General features: G+C 55.6%; 1 protein-coding gene across 1 annotated transcript in view; it reads right to left on the minus strand.

The window, feature by feature from the left end:
* Hmcn2 (hemicentin 2) overlaps positions 1-19,664 on the minus strand; it is a 132,750-nt gene that overhangs the window by 71,368 nt on the left and 41,718 nt on the right. Inside the window, 16 exon segments of the mRNA XM_052724421.1 lie at positions 13-108; positions 665-761; positions 1,148-1,302; positions 2,505-2,674; positions 2,833-2,941; positions 3,536-3,814; positions 5,428-5,706; positions 7,241-7,395; positions 7,986-8,083; positions 8,085-8,113; positions 8,813-8,960; positions 9,170-9,300; positions 10,201-10,395; positions 12,227-12,313; positions 12,842-13,096; positions 15,324-15,451. Of these exon segments, the coding sequence (XP_052580381.1) occupies positions 13-108; positions 665-761; positions 1,148-1,302; positions 2,505-2,674; positions 2,833-2,941; positions 3,536-3,814; positions 5,428-5,706; positions 7,241-7,395; positions 7,986-8,083; positions 8,085-8,113; positions 8,813-8,960; positions 9,170-9,300; positions 10,201-10,395; positions 12,227-12,313; positions 12,842-13,096; positions 15,324-15,451 (2,411 nt within the window).

Here is a 19,664-nt window from a genome sequence, read left to right on the forward strand (position 1 = left end):
GAGGGGTCTTACCTGGAGGAGGCACACCTGAAGCCAGACACTCTAAGGTCACTGAGGCATTCTCCAGAACTGCCTTGTTGACTGGGCCTGGTTCAATGTTGGGGGGAACTAGGGGGTCACAAGGAGAAACTGTTCTTTGAGGGTGTGAGTTCCGGGCAGCTCCAATCCCAGCCATTTTTTTTTTTACTTTTTTCACTTCTCCTAAAGGGTTCTGGCAACAAGGCTCTCACATCTGTGGACCAGGAAGCTTGTCCTTAGAAAAGCCCCAGACCAGAGCAGAGGTTATGAGTTCTTCACTGAGGTCACACAGGGTTCCTAGCCCACAACCCCAGCCCCATGAAGGAGCCAAAGCTGACACAGTAGAATCTGGAAACTCAGGCAGCCCTGGAATAGCCAGACAGGGCTTGTCCACACTGCCAGGGACACATACGAACCCCAAAACATGAATCCAGCCAGCAAGGGAGCCGTTAACGTGGGCAAGGTGACCCCCGAAAACATTACAAGGGTCCACCAGCTACTGCTCCTGCTTCGTCTCAGCTCTGTCTACCTTCACAGGGTTAAGCACACAGCTGTAAATCTAAAACTCCCACTCCCAGTACCAAGGCCCCTTGAGGTGTCACCAGTCACTCCAGGCCTTGGACCCCAATCAAGCTGCAGTCCTTACCCAGAACCCTTAGTGTTACATCCTTCTTGCTCTCCCCTACCAGGTTGGTGGCTGCACACGTGTAGACACCTTCATCTCTCAGGTCTGCCTTCTCGATCTGGGAGAGAAAGGTCTGGGGATGAGAGGAAGCCATGCAGTCCAGGACCAGGCCACAGCCAGTCAGAAGAGGGCAGGATGTGGGAATGGCCCCCACAGGCAGATGCAAGCGTTGCAAGTGAGCCGTGGGCCCAGCACCGACATTCCTGGGTTCCTCTCTTCTCCATGATATCATCTCTGTCTTTTTCCTCTGGTAGTCAAGTTTCTGGGGCCTGGACCAGGCTAAGGGACCCCTCCATTCCCCAGGTGTAGCACCCAAGGGCCTATTCAGTATGCACATGCTGAGGGGGCTCTGCTGTTCCACCCATCTGCAAAGACTCAGCTCAGGATCTCCAGGACCTTCACAGAGTTGCTATCTGACAGCCAGCCCTGGGTCTCTAACTGTACCTGAAGTCTGCCCCCTGTGGTTGCCATGGCCACACCATCCTTCCACCAGCGGATGCTCGGGGTAGGCACTCCAGTCCCTACACACTGGAGGGTTACAGGCTGCAGGAACGGGGCTGTGAGGTTCTCACCCCCCATGATGTGCACTGATGGGAGTTCTGGGCAGGAGAGATGGAGAGAGCCCGAGTCAGGCTCAAGAGGCCTGTAGTGGGTACCCAGTAACTCCTTAAATGGCTGCAAATCAAAGTGTGGCTTTGAAGGTCTGGCCAAAGGAATGGCTTCTAGAACCCCTGCTCCTCAAACATCTGGGTAAGGGAAGGAACTCCCCACAGAGAGCCAACACAGCAGTGCTTTTCCTTTGGAAGTTCTCCCAATCCATGCATCTATAGGTCCATCTCTACATCCATCCATCCATCCATCCATACATACATACATACATACATACATACATCTATACGTCCATCCATTCATCTGTCCACCTATGCATCTACCCATCCACCCACACATCCACCCATCCATTCATCCAACCACATATCCATCCATCCATCCATCCACACACCCTCCACCCATCAATCCATTCATCTATCTATCCATATATCCACTGATGCATCCATCTATCTATCCACATACTCATCCATATACCTATCCATTCATGTACTTGTCCATCCATTCATCTACCTACTCATCCACTTCCCCATCCATCTAGCCCAAGCATTCAGCAACTTAACTATCCATCCATCCATCTTGCTACCTGCCTAACTGCCTATCCATGCATCCAATCAGCCATCCATCCAGTTATCCATTCTATTCATCCATCCACTTATCCACATGTGTCCATAAGAGTATTAAGTGTCCATTCTATGACCATAACTGATGTAGGCCCCACATAAAATAAAAGAGACCACCATGCTGTCCTTTTGGAGGTCTCAGAGCTGGTGTGGAGAAGGGCAGTTACCCAGGCCACTCCAGAGAAGTAGGATGGTAGGCAGTAGCCATGAGAGACTGAACAGTGAGGATAAAGTGTGGTGCAATTAAGAAGGCTTCTTGGAAGAAAGAGCAGACCTGAAAAACAGGAGCTAGGCAAACTCAGAAGAGAGATCATGGCACTTATCAAAGATTTAGATACAGTTAGATGTGCTCATCAGGATGAGAGTGAGCAGAGGCAGGGGCTGGGATAGATGAGAAGTATGAGGAGCAGCTAAGACAAGCCTCTCCCACCCACGTCTTTGGAAGTCCAGCCTAGAAGTCTACACAGAGGAGACAGGTCCCATGTCATTCCCAGGCCTGCTGTGGCCTCCAGCTCCCCTACTCCCATCATTTCAGGTTGCCCACTGTCCCAGAGCCCCAGATACCCGCTCACCATGCACAGAGACCTCCACCTCAGCCCCAGATGTCCCTGCCTCATTGGTGGCCTGACAGGCAAAGAGGCCCGAGTGGCCCAGCTCCACGTGGCTGATGCGCAATATAGTCCCCTGTGAGGCCAGCTGCACTCCAGCAAGCTCCTCGGCCGGGCGGCCGTTCTGCAACCACCTGGTAGATGGAGAGGGGGTAAGGTCACCTTGAAACCTCCCTCCCATGGCTTCATGACCACATTTACATCCCTAGGAGCAGGAATGGCTTCCCTGTCACCCTCTCTTCCCCACAACCCACATTCTGCCTGCCCCCACCCTGGCCAGTTCTATACATACTGGATGGTAGGCACCGGAGACCCTGATGCCTGGCATGGAAGATCTAGAGACTGTCCCACGATGGCAGTCACCTGGCTCATGCCTTCAGCCACCAGCAGCTGTGGGGGCACTGTGGGCAGGACATGCTGCTGAATGGTTGGAGCTCATCCTGGCCTTAAGTGCTCCCAAGGCCCCAGTCCTCACAGCCTTCTAGTCTCCCCTCAAGTGCTCCCCCAGGAGACCTTCCAGGGCCACGGAAGGCCATAAGAGGGGCTCTATGGCCTCCCCAGAGACCATTTATCTCTTGTCTGTCCTCAGATAGACTAAGGACCTGGGGCCCTGTCTGCCTTGTAGTCTGCTCTCTATCTTATGTCACAGAGGGCCACAGAGAGTCTCGTCTGGGAAGATAGAAAATGAGTGTCAGCTGAGCAGGACTCGAACCCACTCCCAGGTTGGGGGCTCAGATAGGCTCTTGGGCATGCCCATCCTGTGGACAGAGGGCAGAGCACCATCCTTCCTGGGCAGTCCAGGGCTGTGGGAAGGAGTGAGGATCAAAGCCCCCTAACTCAACCTTGACTCTCCCACCACGTCTTCCCAAACCAGGTCTCACTGTTCACCTGTGGCACACAGGGAGAGGGCACATATAGTTCTCTGCCACCCTCCACCTCCTCTGGGGCTAAGCATGGAGTGGGCACAGGAGGGGACCTATCCACAGATGGCTTACCCTGCACCTCCACCGAGTACTGTAGCACAGCCTCTCCGGCAGGGCTGCTGGCCACGCAGCTGTAGAGACCACCAGATGCCTCTCCTGGGTTCTCCAGCTGCAGGACACCACCTGCCTCCAGCCAGGTCCCGTTGCTGTCCACCAATGGCAGCCCTTCATGCTGCCAGGAGATGGTGGGGGGTGGATGGCCTCTGGCCACACACTCCAGTGCCACGGGCTTCCCAGCCATGGCCTGCACCAGGTACGGCCCTCCATCAGCACCCTCAATGGTAGGTGAAACTAGGGAAGAGACAGGGCTGTCTCGGGGATCAATGGTTGTAGCTATGCTCCCCAGCCTCATTCTATTAGCTGGATCTTGCTCAGACATAGTCTCTTCCAGCCAGCCTCTCTCAGACCCTTGCTGGAAGAAGCTCATCTATCGCAGTTCCTGGAGGCCCCTCCCCTGCCCCTGCTTATATCTCTTCTGCTCCCACTACACCCGGAAAGCTTGTCATCAGGAGAACACCAGCTTGTCTACTGAACAGGGATGGGTCTCCACGACTCCAGACTAGGCCACTATCCCTGGAAGTCTCCTCACTCCTAGAGAGAGACAGCAGATGGCTAACGCAGATCTGAGCCAAGATGGTACAATCTGGGGGCTCCTGACACTTGAAGTATACTCAGAGATCATTGCAGCCAAGCCCAAGGGGTGTATTGGGAGCCACATCCCTTGGGCCCCGAGTTGCAGAGCAGATAGGATCACCAGCAGATGACCCTGTGCCATTATGAACTTCATGATGCTTCAAACCTCATTAGGGCCCCGAGGTTCTTGGAGAAGATGATGGACATGCAGTTTTCATTCTACTCCAGAGGTGTCGGAGCCTCACGGAGTCCCTGGTGGCAGGTGCTGCAGTGGGCCCCACCCTTTCCTCAGCTCACCGCCTCCAGACTCCAGCAACCAAGCTCTTTGCACCAATGTGGTCAAAGCTCCCTTGCCGACTCTTCACCAGGGGCCAAATGACTCCTGTTAACCCTCAGGCTGTTCCCTGACTCCCCAGAGCACCTTGCTCTGCCTTACCCAGGCTCACCCTAATCCTTTCTCAAGAGTGCTCCCTATTTTTCCTTTCTTCCTTCCTTCCTTCCTTCCTTCCTTCCTTCCTTCCTTCCTTCCTTCCTTCCTTCCCTCCCTCCCTCCCTCCCTCCCTCCCTCCCTCCCTCCCTTCCTTCCTTCCTTCCTTCCTTTTTTTTTTTTTTTTTTTGAGAAAGGGCTTCACCATGTAACAATTGTCCTAGAACTCACTCTGTAGACCAGGCTCGCCTCAAATTCACAGAGATCCACCTGCCTCTGTCTCCTGAGTGCTGGGATTAAAGGTGTGTGCCACCACCATCCGGCAAGTGTTCCCCACTTTTCCGAACCCACTGTTCATGATTGCCAATTCATAGATGTGACATCAGACCCTCCCAGGGAGGGACAGGGCCCATGCGTCCCTGAGGTATGAGCTGGCAAGCTTCTTCATCCCATGGGAACACAGGAGGCCAAATGCTTTTGGCAGATGGTTCTACTGTACATCCGCCACAGGTCCCGGGCCTTGCTCTAAGTCCTAAGCTACACACAGTTTAAGCGGGGATCTTCATGCTACTCTGGGAAGTTTAGTGGGGAGGGGAGTCCCACAGTCCTCCAGGGGGAGTTAGACTCTGCATTGACTCCCACCTACGCCCTGCCTCTGACTCAGTTTCCTCATCTGCGCAGGAAAGGAAAGGCAGAAGGCTGAAATGAACCCCATACTTGAATCACTTCATTTGTCTTTGAATACTCAAAGGGCCCACCCCTCATTGACCTTCAGGGACAGGCAGAGGTCCCCTCACACTGTCCACACCAGCTGCTCACAGCTGCAAGCCCCCTGGCTGCTCACCATAAACCTCCAGCCTGGTGGATTTCTTGGTGAGCCCTGCAGGGTTGCTGGCCTGGCAGGTATAGAGGCCAGCGTCGGATCGCTGGGCCTTCACCAGCTGTAGCTGCCGGCCACCCTTGCTGTAAACCACTTCTGGGCTGGAGGCCAGCAGGGTCCCATCCTTGTGCCAGACGATGTCAGGGGCTGGCACTCCTCGGGCCTCACAAAGGAGCTGCGCTGTGTGGCCCTCCAGGACGGTCACCTCCCCCGTCTCATTAGAGCCCCAGATAGTGGGAGGTGCTGGGGACAGAGAGGAACATGAGGGTGATCACAGATTAACCGAGTCAGTCCCTGGTGTCCCTTGAATGGCATGCACACAGTACAGGCTTCTACTCTAAGGACTGGCAGGCATGAGGGCTAGGGGAAGGGTTTGGGACACAGACAGAAGAGGCCAGTTCAGGGACATGCCGGTGTGGGACGCAAGCCCAGTCACTATGGGTAGGGATGGTGCAGGTGGGGAGAGGGACCACAGTGCCTCTAACTCACTGTATGACCTGGGGTAGGTCCTGTCCCCTCTCTGGGTCTCGGGGTCCCCATCTGTGGAGGAACTTGATCAGGGCTTCCCCTAGGGCAGGGCACTCACAACTGGTACCCAGGATGATGGCCGAGGCACATGGATACAGCGTGATATCACCCTGCCTCCCAGAACCATGCCCTCCTAACTATGTCCCTTGATGGCAGTGAGAAAAGTCTCCATCGGAGGCCACCGTGTCACCAGCCTGTCCATCCCCTTCTACTCAACTCTCATTTGAAGATTTATTTTTTGCTGGGCCGTGGTGGCGCACGCCTTTAATCCCAGCACTCGGGAGGCAGAGCCAGGCAGATCTCTGTGAGTTCGAGGCCAGCCTGGGCTACAGAGTGAGATCCAGGACAGGCTACACAGAGAACCACCCCCAAAAGATTTTATTTGTTTATTTGGGTATGAGGATGTGGAGATGTTGTATACACACACACACACACACACACACACACACACACACACACACACGTTCAAATGGGTGTGAACACGTGCATGTGGGTGCACACACACAAAGGTCAGAGTTGACATCCGGTGTCTTCCTCTATTAGACTCTGCCCCTTACTTTCTGTGACACTGAATCTGGACCTTATCAGTTCGCCTAGACTAGCTGGCCAGAAAGCCCCAAGAGTCTATTCGTCTCGGCCTCCCCAGTGCTCCCCAGTGACGGTCCAGGTGAGGTGACCATCCTGGAGGTGTGACCATCCACACAGCACAGGCATGTGGCCACCATGTCTGGATTTTTACATGAGTGCTGGGTTTTCAAACTCAGGTTCACATGCTCATGGAGCAAGTGTTTTTCCAGCTGAGCCTTCTCCCCAAACCCTCAAGCCCGTTGTTAGCACAGAGCACAGATGTAGGCTAAGTGCCCACTGCTTAGCTTAGGGCAGCTCTCTGGACGTGTTTGTTGGTGCTGTTCTGTAGTCGTCAGGGCTTCCTACATGCCAGGCAAGGGATTCCCCCACTGAGCCACGCCCCAGGCCCTGGGTGTACCAGTTCTTCCTGTTCCTTCCAGCTGACACTGGCTTCCCAATTACACTGAAACACTAAATTGCCTTATTATTGTTCCCATGTAAACAAGAGCAACTGATGTAAGGGGGAAATCAAATAAATCATCATCCAGCACACATTAGAAGCAGTGAGTGTGTGAAGTGGTAGTTTGGGGGAAATGTGGGCCCACGTGCCCTTGGCTCCTGTTAATGCCCTTGCCTCCCCTCCCAGGTAGCATCGGGAGGGCCCACGAGGCACCGAACTCACAGTAGATGCTGAGCTGAAAATCCTTGGCCTGCTGGCCGGCTGGGCTGAAGGCAACACACTGGTACCGCCCTTCGTCACCCAGGTGACTGCTGATAATTCTGAGAACCTGGCCATCCTCCTGGAGCAGGGTGTGAGGGTCCCCTGGCAGGATGGACCTGGAGAGAAGCCATTGGTCAGGCCAGGGTATCTGCAGGGTAGCTGCTCAGAGGGACTGCAGCTTATGATAAGAATGCGCTCCCCGGACACCCATGAGAGGACGGACAGTATGTGGGCCTCCATTCTGTGGAGTATTAGTCAGCCCTAAAAAGAAGCGAGTTCCTGACACTGGCTGCAAAGGGATCACATCTCCAAAACACTCTGCTAAATGAAGGACCAGATGGCAAGACCATGCATCGTCTGACTCTGCTCACAGGAGTTTTCGGGTTTGGGGGATGATAGAGTGTGCTGGAATTAGATGGTGGCCACAGTTGTATAGTCCTGTGAATTCAACAGCTGCTTTTAAATAGTTAATTGTACATTATATAGTTTTTCCATGGGCCTCTGATTCCCGGAATTAGAGAAATTAGAGTTGATAGCCAAGGCAAGATTTTACCAGAGTGAGAGCAGGGTCTCCTGGCAATCACCCACTGCTGACACCGACAGCCCTCCACCCGATGCTGGGTGGCACACACCACACCCATTGGGCATGCTCAGGCTTCCCCACCCCCACCCTAGCCCCACATAATCCACAGAGAGGGTCACTCACTGCCCATCCTTGGTCCACTCCACCTGGGGTGTGGGGACCCCTGAGGTCTGACACTCCAATTCCACATCAGCACCAGCCAGGCCCAGCACCTCCTGAGCGGGTCCCAGCTCCCAGCAAGGAAGGAGGGACTGGGGGTGGGGAGGGAGGTAAAGAGGCAACGGCTCAGACTCCACATCCCCGGCTGACCACAGGACCTTTGTCCATGAAGGTCCCCTGGCCTACACACCCTACCCACGTGAGAAGCTCCCCGACACTGCTGGATGAGCCCTTGCCCTGAGTTATCAGCAGCATGGACTGCCACTGTGCGGCACCATTGTGTGGCGGTTGATCTTGCCAACTAGATGAGATTTAGAACACACTGATTTGGAAACAAATCTCTGTGTCTGTGAGGGATTTTCTGGATTGGGTTAATTGAGGTAGGAAGACACACCCTAAATGTGGGTGGCACCTCCTCACAGGCTGGGGTCCTGGGCTGCATAAAAAGTAGAAAGTGAGCTGAGTACCAGCATTCATCTCTGTCTGCTTCCTGACTGTGCATGTGATGGACCAGCCGCCTCACGCTCGCTGCTGTGACACCCCCATCATCATGGTGGACTCTACCTTTGAACTGTGGGCCCAGATAAGCCCTTTGCCCCTTAAATGACTTTCGTCAGATATTGTGACAACTAAGACTGCCTGGTAGTCACTGCTGTTAACCACGTGACTGTCCCCTGGGTGGTATGCTCTGTAGGCTCCTGAGGATAGGGTCTAGGTCTGTGGCGGCCCCTCTGTGCATCTTGCTCTCTGCTGACACATGCTTGGGAGTTCGGGACACGGTCCTCACTCACTGAACACAGCAAGATTGAAGTCCCTCTGGGCGCTGCCCCCCTGGTTCTCAGCCCGGCAGGTGTAGAGGCCAGAGTCACTCTCTTGGATCCTGGGGAAGTGGAGGGACCGGGCACCATCCAGGAGGCGATGGTCACCAGCCTCTGGGATCTGAGGACAAGGGGCCAGAGGGAGAATATGATCAATGAGGGAACAGAGGCCGGTGGAGCTGTGTGGTGGCCAGAGCCCAGAGGTCTCAATCCACCAAGAGGATTCTCAGGAAGTCCTTTCAGGACCCCGCTGCCCCTGCACCCAGGCATCCCCAAAGACATGCCACACATAGAAGCCCCCCCATGCCAACCTCCTCTGGAGACACCCACCAGCTGCCCCTCCTTGAGCCACACCACCTCGGGGGCTGGGAAGCCCTTTGTGTCACACTCCAGCGTCAGAGGCTGCCCAGCCAGGCCGGACACGTTGGTCACGCGCCCTTCTTCCCGGATGCTGGGGGGCACTTGGGGAGCAAGGAGAAGCAGAGAGTGACTCCCACTTTGGCCGATCTTGTTAGCTAAGACAGGCGACCCACATCCTGCTCCATGCCCAGGTCCTCAGGCCTGTCACCAGCCTGTCCCTGGGACCCCTGAAGACCCATCTGCTTTCATCTACCCTGGTCCCTGATCTGACCACACGGGCAACTACACATCCCACATGGTCACAGCAGCGTCACACCGGGTCCAGAACAGCCCCTCCCCCACTGCGAACAGATCCCATACGCAGACACCCAGTCTGAGAGGCGGGATTCCTGGACACATCCGGTTCTACCTGCAACCAGGTGTCACATCCGGGGAGGCCCTGAGCGGGAGTCGCTAAAGGTCGGCCCAGGTGTGCCAACCTCTCAGGGAAGACATTCTTTGACAAACTGGGGACACAAGGTGGCTAGGAGTGCTATTCAACCTGAGAGGTCTGGCTCACCCCGGCAGCAGGGAGTGCTCCCAGCCTGTCCTGCCCTTGTGGAGACCCAGCTAGTCGGAGGCCCCCAACTCTGCACTGGGCAGCCTGTCTGCAGGGGTAGGAGCTCTTGGGGTGGTGGCCCAAAAGAAAAGGCCTGGTGCGAAACTCCGGTCCTCAGGGTTGCACAGCAAGAGGCTTACTGAGTGCGCTCTCGCCTCAGATCTTGACCTGCTGACTCATCTCAGAGGCCTACACTGTCCCTATAGATGTACCTGGTGAAATGGGGTGCCCTGTGCAACCCTCAAGCCCCAGTCTTTCCTGGCCTCTGGGAGGCAGAGATCACGTGTTCATGTGTCCCTTGGAGGAAGCTTTTGGGCCTTGGGGTCTGGGCATCATTTTGGATCCCATGTGGAAGATGGATACAAGCCTGTCCCCAGCCTCCATCTCTAGGGCCTCAGCTTACCGTAGACCACCAGCTTGGCTCTCCTGGATGCAGAGCCCACCTCATTGGTGGCCTGGCATTCATACTCTCCACTGTCCGCAAGCGAGACTGAGGACAGGAACAGGGACCCTTCATCCAGCACTGCCACACCTGCCCGGCCATTCAGGGGCTCTGAGGATGGGCCCCTCCGCCATGTGATTTGTGGCTTTGGTGTCCCTGGCAGGGTATGCAGAATTGTCAGGCAAAATATCGGACACTGCCCCCCCATGCCAGCACTGTCCCCTCATGTGACCCCTCTGCACGTGCCGCTGACCTTCATGGGGGGGTGGTCTCAGGCTCTGTGTCACCCCCAGGTCAGGAGGAGGAGTGCTCTCAGATAGGCAGTATTTGTCCCCTGTCCCCACAGAATATTGAGCATCCATAGGTACATGGACAAACCCATTTTCTGATTCTCAGGGAGGCCCCGGGTATCCCTCCCACACACCCACTGCCAGCCCTGAGCTCTCCTCTCCCTGCCAGCTCCGACTTTCAAACATTCCACAGAGCACTCTGTCAACTAGCTTTTCTTGCTCAGTGTCTTCCCCCATGAGGATCAGGGTCTTTATTGTTCCCTGCTGTGCCCAAGCCACCAGCACAGCCACATACTGGGAACTGTGTGAATGAACAGCTTTCTGTGCTCAGCATGCTCCACTGTGCCACTGGAGCTGGGCACAGGCAGTGGGCGATGTTGACTCTACCTGTCCTGTCCTTCCCTTCACAGCGTGACCAAACTTGGGGCAGCCACACTCTGGCCACACACCGCAGCGCGGGAGGAGAGGTGATGATGCCCCTGAATATCCCAAGGGCTTCCCTGGGCCTGGCTCCAGTGCTCTGCCCTTTAGCACTCAGACCCAGAGCCCACTGCTCTCCACTCTTGGGAAAAGGGGTGGACCAGCCCAGAAAGGATGCCTTACAGAGGGCCTTGGGTGAGGCTGGTGACACCAAAGTCTGGCTCTGATGGTTCAAGGATGAATGTGGGAGAGACGAGTGGACCACGCTGTGGGACAACTTGAAAGTAGTAAGTTCAGTTTGGTGGCTTGCCCATGGCTGTTACTGCCTGCTGTTTCTAGAGTGCAACACTAGGTGGCACTATGATCGAGACTCCCAGTTCCCACTTAGGCACCTGCTCCTGAGCCCCCCTCCTGCCTGCCTCCTTAGTGCTGTTTAGGGATCTCACTGGTATCCTGCTGCTGGAGATGGCGTTGCTGAGGCCAGGGGATGCTTTGCAGGCTCCTTCTGGCTTCTTTACCCACCTCCACAGATTCTCAGCCTGGGGCAACACTGACCAAGAATGATGGAGATGGATCTTTTCACCCACCAGTCACAGACAAGACCAAAAAGGTGGGTCACTGGGACAGTGAGGTCTGGTGGGTGGTGTGGAACATGCTTCACCTCCTGAGTGCCAGACATGGGTCTGGGAGCTATGACTCACACTTCCTGCCTTGAGACCTCACCACAGAGTCACTGCGAGGGCGGGATGTGCCCCCGCCATGCAAATGAGGGCCTGTGGCTCAAGAGGAATGTAAATATCCAGGACAAAGCTGGATCTGCCTGGACAGCTGACCCTGAGGTGGCAAGCTGGACCCTCAACTGCATTGCCACCCCAAAGCAAACCCAGAAAAGGCTGGATTGCTTGGGACCACTGTGAGGAAGTATGGGGAAACATGGTAACCCCACAGTCTCAATTCAAAAGGTCCCAAGAGCTGCCCTTAGCCACGGCGGTCACTTTCCCAGACTCTGAGGACTATGGGGATGCACAGGCAGGCTGACTGGAGGTCAAACCAGACCATACTGAGTCACATACTGGCTGTGTGTCCTTACGTAAATTGCTTAACCTCTTTGGGACAGGACATCCCTAACAGAAACTAATGGCAATATCCATCCTATAGAATTGTCATTGTGATTCCATAACCCCCATAACCCAAGGAGGTCACCATATATGGTGGCGAAGTTCCTGGAACCCAGGCCAGGCCTTGCTTTCCTAGCCCCACCCTGGGCTCAGCCTCACCTCGGGCAGGGCACGGCAGACTGGCATTCTCTCCAGCCGCTCGCTCCAGCAGGCCTCTGGTCTCGTCGACCCCCCAGTGTGGTGGCTCTGTGGGAGGTAGCGAGGCCATGTCCATAACCCTCGGGTCTAGCATTCCCTTCCAGCAGGAGCTGGGAGGACGGGGGTCTCCTCCCAGAACCCCAGTCCCCAGCCTCCCAGGGAGGCCAGCATCAGAGGCTGGGCCTGTGCCTCAAATGCAAGAGGTATAGTAAGTAGGGTCATGGCAGTGTCCTTCTAACAGTATCTTGCTTCCAGTTCCCAACAGTGAAAATGTTAGTATTGATCCAGAATATTCTGTGGCCTTGCCTATTACTGGATCACCTTGCAGGTGAAAAAATGGCCTGAGTTGTCCATGTGGAAAACGAGAGAGCTGAGCCAGACACCTGATCCCTGACCACAGTCTCACGGGGACTTCACAGAAGGCCCCTAGGGTCACAGGCCACAGGTCATCTGTGCAAATCAGGGAGGCTGCACGGTGCCTCTGAGGACCTACTGCTCAGAACTGGACCTCAGAGGTGTGGGCGGTGGCAGCGGGAGGTAAGGTGCGGTGGTCCCATTCGGGGCTCGGGGACTTACCCAGCACACGGAGCTCCAGGTTCCAGCTGTCGGTGCCGGCGCTGCTGGAGGCTTCACAGCGGTACAGCCCGGCATCAGAGGTCTGGACAGCAGCAAAGTGGACGGAGCCCTGGGGTCCCTCACCCCTCAGGGCCTTCCCATCCTTGAACCAGTTCAGCTGGGGTTCTGGGTTGCCCTCGGCCACACAGTTCAAATCAAGGGCTTCCCCCGCCAGCACCTTCAGGACCCGAGGGCCAGGCTGCACCTGAGGGGGAACTGGCAGGGTTCCAGGGATGGGCATCAAGGTAGGCTACCAAGTTAGGGGTCCCAGAGCCCCAGCACATGCTACAACCCTGTTACCAGCAAGCAGCAAAATCATCACAGGGGATGGGGAGACCTAAGGCAAACATTCCTCATTGCCCAAGGAAGAGCTATGGACCATGTAGCCTTCCCCACACCCCGAAAGAGCAGAATCCAGCGTCTACCTGGACACCTGAATGCACTCAATGCATTTATCCCCTACCTCTACCAATGTGCCCTGTGCCACTTGAGAAGTGCCATCTGGTCTACCCCAGTGGGCATATGGGGAAACTGAGGCACTGAAGTCAGGACTGACTCAGAATGGCCCAGCCAGGTTGGAGCGGCACTCTGAGTAGCTACATAATCCCAGCTCTGTTCCCTGCCTACACTGTGGTACTTGGCACCAGCTGAGCCTCAGTTTCCCTTGACAGAGGGGTGAGGTAGCACCCACTCCCATTGCCCCCCTCAGCCACACCTATGGGCTTTGTTTGTATTTTCCTACACTCCACTCTGTGAATCCTCCTGCAGGGTGGAGAATGCCACACCCAGTTTGAAGATGGGGAAACTGAGGCTTATACTGATTTGCCTCCTCTTCTGGATGCAAGGAGTTGGAGATCACAGCCCTGGGTCCGTGTGTCTGAGAGTTCAGGCTGCCTCCAGAAGGCTCAGCCTGTGTGGCCAGGAATATCCACAGAGCCCAGGCCACACTGCTCTTCTGGGCCACCAGGCAAGCTGAGGAACCCTGACATTGTCCCAGTTTCTAAGACACAGTCGCCGGGCGGTGGTGGCACACGCCTTTAATCCCAGCACTCGGAAGGCAGAGGCAGGCGTATTTTTGTGAGTTCGAGGCCAGCCTGGTCTACAGAGCGAGATCCAGGAAAGGCACCAAAACTACACAGAGAAACCCTGTCTCGAAAAACCAAAAAAAAAAAAAAAAAAAAAAGACACAGTCAAAGATAAGCCCAGGCGTTGGAAACTAGCCCATGACCCGCTGCCTGGCAGTGCTGGGAAGGGGTGCAGGAGCATGGAGACGTCCATGCCACGACCACTATGCCATACCCACCATCTTTGCCATACCTCAGTCTACACCATTCTAAGCACATGACTATTAACGTATCCCTTCTGTTGACTACAGGTTGGGCATGATTGTGGTCCCACTTTACAAGGTTCAGAGAGATCAAATGACTGGCCGAAGGTCACACAGCAAGCTGGCAGCAACGTCCATTGAGATTCAAACCCTGCTACGCTGTTTCCAGATCTGCCTTTCACTTCCACCCCCACGTTCCTCTCCCTTGCTAGGGCAAATCTTTTTTTTCCACCCCCAGCCCAGACCTCAGCCTATCTATCTGTAAAATGGGATGCTGGTGTGGACAGGGCTGGCACGCATCTGTGAAGGGTTGGGGATGCTTGGCTGTGAGGACGGATGATGTGTCTAGCCACCGAGTTGGAGTGTGAAGGACACAGATGAGTGAACATTTGCAGCTGTTCACCATTACGCACAGACTTTGAACATGGATTTCAAGTCATGATCAACAATGTGGAACATTCATTATCTTTCCATCCTTCCCTCATGGGCCCCATGAGAGTAACAGGTGAACTGGGCCATGCTTGGTCCTGTCTTAGGGTCTCCCCAGGGCGCTGGTGTGTGACTGGCATGGGATTACTTCTTTTGAATGGGACCATTCCAGGGACCCCTAATGTGCTGGGGACCAATCTCACAGTGGGTGTAAATTTAGACCTTGGCCACAAAGTCGGGGCTGCAGTGGTGCCTGAGAAACTGGAGCCTCCACAGACGTCAGCAGGCCTGTTCCAGGTGGGCAGCTTGCTGAAGCAGAGTGGGTTAGAAAGGGTCTCTTTACGGAGCCTCAGGCGCTCCTGGTGGGAAGAACCCTAAACCCCAGGAGCCTCTGCAAAGCTAGAGCTGGGCTCCCACGTTGTGTGACTCCAAGTGGACAAGAGGCCCTGGGACCACTGCTCCTTATATGTCCCTGCTCATGGTCCCCACTGGGCCCTGTTCTTCATGGGCCTCTTTAACAGCCTCCCCAGACCCAGAGACAGGAAAAGGGATGCCTGCTCTGGCACTGTGGAGCCTGAGAGAAAGTAGAGACAGACAGGGCATGGAGACCATGGATGGAGTGAGAGATAGCCTCCGGTGGGCCCCTACCTTCAACCCTGTGGATGTAGTGGCGAGACGTGGCCCTACCTTGAACCCTGAGGATGTAGTGGCGAGACGTGGCCCCTGCAGGGTTGCTGGCCGTGCACTCATAGTGGCCATTGTCGCCCACCTGGGTCTGTGTCAGGTGCAGGGAGCCTGATGGGAGGAGGTCATGCCTGTGGGAGGGAGGAACACCAGTGAGATCTCATTCCACCCTGGACAGAGAAAGGCTTGAAGATCCACCTCCAAGGATCCTGCTGCCTCCCCCAGGCAGCCTTCCCAGACTGAAGGACTTGACTCCAGCCCTTGCCCTGCCTCCAACAGTCAAGGCCAGACCCTCTCAGTGTAGCACATGTAGAGAGGTGGGTGGGTCCCAGTCCACACTCCCAGTCTACTTAGCTGTGTGACCCAGGACGTAAACTGTTGCCTCTCCCAGTTTCCATTTCCTCATCTATAAAATGGGCCTGCATCCCTGGGGCTCTGGCACAACACTCCCCTCCATGCCACACTACAGCTGATGGCAATGCCCCTTGTCCTCAGCACATCTGTTTGTCAGGAGGCTAGAGTCCCTCTGCTTCCAGAGAAAAGTCCACTAGCCCTAAGTCCTCAGTGTCTGATCCCCAGGCTCTCCTGAGCTCAAACCCAGGGTCTCTTGGGGAGTTACTGTCCGGAGGCATCTCATTGGAGATCCATGAGAAGAAACTTTGCAGACCTTCCCTCAGCTCTGGCCCACCTTACCAGTCCCTCCCCACCAAGGTTACAGGACCCTAGCCAGGCTCCAGCAGCTGGGATGGACCCCAAGGGGCTCTGCAGACATGATGTCAACTCCATATGTGTTGGCTCCAAGGGATGGCGGCTGCAGCCTGTGACCCTGACTAGCCTAAGAACAAGTGTCCAGAACAGGGGTGGAGGACCCCAGGGTCAACTGTCAACCTAGAGCTGGTCTGAGCTCTTCAGATGGCCTTCAGCCTGGTTCGCCATCCCCTTGCTGCTGGGACCAAGCATCTGCCTCTGCAAAATGGTATCACAGGGCCCCTGGCGGGATCCCTGGGAGCCAGCCCTGCAGCCCCCCCCCTCCCTCCATGCAGCTGCCAGGGTGCATGGTTTCCAACCACACCCAGGCTGTCAGCACTGGTTTTGCCTCTATCCACCCATCGGTGAAGTGAAGTGATAACCCCTCTATCCAGAACCTTCTAGCTTGTCCGAGTACGCAGCAGGCATTGTACACAGCTCTGGATGACATGTACAACAGCAAGCACTCTACCAACTGATCTACATTCCAGGCCCCCAGCACCCTTTCTTTCTTATAACCAATCACAGGTCATTTCCTGCAGAAGTTGGCACGGTCGTGGGGTGGGATGCTTACTATCATAAGGAAGAAATGAAGAACTGCGGATCCATGGTTCAGATAAGCAAACTGACACTGGCAGGGGCTGAGGGCACCTGGTCTGCCCAGAAGAGTGGGTGCTTGCTTGGGTGCCGAGGTGGCCAGGGACAAAACTCAAGCACACTGCCATGGCCTGGAGTGATCTATGCAAAGCATCCCCTCCTCCCTCATCATCCTCATCCCAGGCCCTGTCAAACCCCTCAGAGCTCAGGCTCAACCCACTCTTGCTGCTCTGTGCCTGCTGGGATGTACCTGTTCTCCTCCTTTATGCAGATACCACTTCCTCCAAGAAGGCTGCCTTCATGCCCTACACTGGCAAGCCCATCCTGTGGTCTCTCATGGCTCTACCCAGCTTGTGACACCAGGATCCTGTCTGCCAGAGGCTCCAATGGGACACACCCTTTATCACCAGACCCTGTACAGAGCAATGCCTTTATGGTGATCCAGCTTGAAATTCCTACTAGGCTCAGAGAAAAGGTAAAGCCACTGTCCTGGGTCTGGGTCTGGCTGGACATGACTGGGAGGTTTTGGAAGGGAATTCCAGGAAGTTTCCACCTGCCCTTCCCCCAACAGCCCTCCCTGCAACTTCCCAGAGGCTCAGGAGGGAAGCCCTGGCCAGGGAAGGGAGGAGGTGTACAGGATGCCAGACTCTTCAAGCCACGAGCTGCTGGGGATGGGGACTCCGTCAATAGGAGGGCTTCGTCAAGGCTCTGCAGCCAGATGGCTCCTCACAGCACCCAAGGGAGCACTTGGACTCAAGGGGAGTTTCCTGTTTATTATGTCCATCTGGCTGGGGCCTTGCAGTCCGTGGCCAGGCATACACACATGTCAGAATGCTGGGCTGGGGGACCTGCAAAGAGCCCACTGACTCTCCCTACCCCAGGCAGGGGGCTGGCCAACAGCCTCCTGATCTGCCCAGATGGACGGACCAAGGTACACCTGGTGGGAAGCACACCTGGTGGGAAGCACACCTGGTGGGAAGCACACCTGGTGGGAAGCATCCACAGCCCGCACCTGCCTGCTTTGCTCCTCTGCACCTCTGTCCAACCAGTTCCCCAAAGCCACTAGGGTATTTATCATACGTGCGACCGCTGACATTGTCTGGTAGGAATCGGGTGCGCCTAGGTCCCTACTCTATCCCAATCCTTAGCACACAGTAGGTGCAAATGAATATTTGACAGCAGATTTCAGCTGCCCCCTGTCCATGCACACACTCCCTCCCTGCCTTCACTTGCACAGTCCCCTCTCTCATAATCTCAATCCAGCGGTGCTACCCTCTGGACGGCGCTGGTTCCGGCCCTTCCATGGAGCTGCCCCAGACACTCCCAGGCAGGCTAAAGTTCCAGGACCTAGGCTCGCTTATTTGTTATTTATTCATTCCATGGGAGTGTCCCTGGGTGCCTGGTGACTACAGTGTCTGTGTTCCTCCTCTTGGGCTGTTGAGTCTTGGCCTTTGTCTGCTCTGGTCCCTCCCAGTGCCACAGGGGCCACCTTGCTGCCCCTGGCTATAAAAGGTCATTCTGTAGCACTTTCTACCTTACCAAAGGAGCACACAGTAGGGCTGGAGGCTGGAGAAGCTACCCTGTCCACAGTCCACACTTCTCAGCATATGCCTACTGTGTGCTGGTGTGTGCGGCCGTTGTCTGTTGGGCCAGGGCATCTCTAAGCCAAGGATGGGGAACCTTTCAGCCTAGTGGCTCAACCCCTCATCAGGAAGTCACAGGGGGAAATGCTGAGCTGGAGAAACTGAGGCAAGGGGGCTGAATGGTCTGAGAGACAGGGGGAAGGGAGAGACAGGAGAAGGGGCCTGCACAGTGGCCGTCGGATAATGAAAATTCAGGCTGCTCGTGATGCTGACAGGGATGGTGTTGATGACAGTGATGGCTGCCAACTGTTGTGTGCTTCCCGTATATGCCTACACAGCTGAGCTCCTGCTGGGGTGCCTTCTTATTTGATACTCCCCAGCCAGGCCTGAGGACAGAGTCCCCACGGGCACCTTCACCACATTTAGCAAAGCAGAGGTCAGAGTGAAAAGCTCTGTTGCCATGCCACTCAGCGGGTCCAGGAACAGGGGCACCTGGCCCTCAGAGCCTGCCACTGTGTGTCCCCATCACTGCGTGGTGACCAAAAGCTTTGGGTCTGATGTTTGGTTAACAAAAGGAGCCACTGGTCGTGGGAGGTTGACAGCCAGACTTTGGAGGCAGCAGACTGGCCACCAGCACGAGCTCTGAGGCTCCACCGAGCCAGAGACCCCACACCAGGCCCCCAGACAGTCTGTGCTCAGCCACTGGTTCTCATTAGTCAGCCCCCATAAGGAGACCGCTGGGTGGGCTGGCTGTCCTGCAGGGTCCTAGGGAGTGGGCAGAGAGCTAAGAGAGATTTTGACAACTGGAAGCTTGGAGCTGCTGTGTCCCCTCGCTACCACTCCCCTTTTGGAATTGGGGATCTGGCCCTGTGTGGGTCCCTGGCTTGACGCCTCAGGAGAAGGAGTAGAAGCCAGGAGCACATCCAGCTGCCCCCACTCCACAGCAGAATCCCCAAACAAACATTAAACATTGTTGCCTAGCAACACGCCCCAACCCAGCATCCCAGCTGAGGAGAGAGATGCTGTCTGGACATCACCACCCGCTGGACCCTTTCACATCTCAGATGGGAAGACTGAGGTCTGAGGAAGAGATGGATCTTGTTTGAGTTCACCAAGCAAGTTGAGTAACTCTGGGTAGGGTCCCCCAGGCCCTTGGGTGTCTAGTTTGAGCTGTCACAGAGCTGGCATGAGCTGTTCCCAATCCACACAGCCTGCTTTAGTTTTGCATTGGTGACTAGGAAGCTTCTGGAAACAACAGTTCCAGGACCGTGAGATCAGACAGTCAAAGACCATTCTCTAATCCTGTCCTTAGCTGGTTGCCCTGGGGCCCGATCCCCCAAGGAGGTGGCCCAGGAGACAGAGGGGAGCATGTGAATGGGGCCACCAGGCAGCACCATTTATAACCTGAAAGTGGTGG

This window comes from Peromyscus californicus, unplaced genomic scaffold, assembly GCF_007827085.1.
Source record: "Peromyscus californicus insignis strain IS unplaced genomic scaffold, ASM782708v3 Scaffold_7__1_contigs__length_154581171, whole genome shotgun sequence".
In the NCBI taxonomy this organism is placed as follows: domain Eukaryota; kingdom Metazoa; phylum Chordata; class Mammalia; order Rodentia; family Cricetidae; genus Peromyscus; species Peromyscus californicus.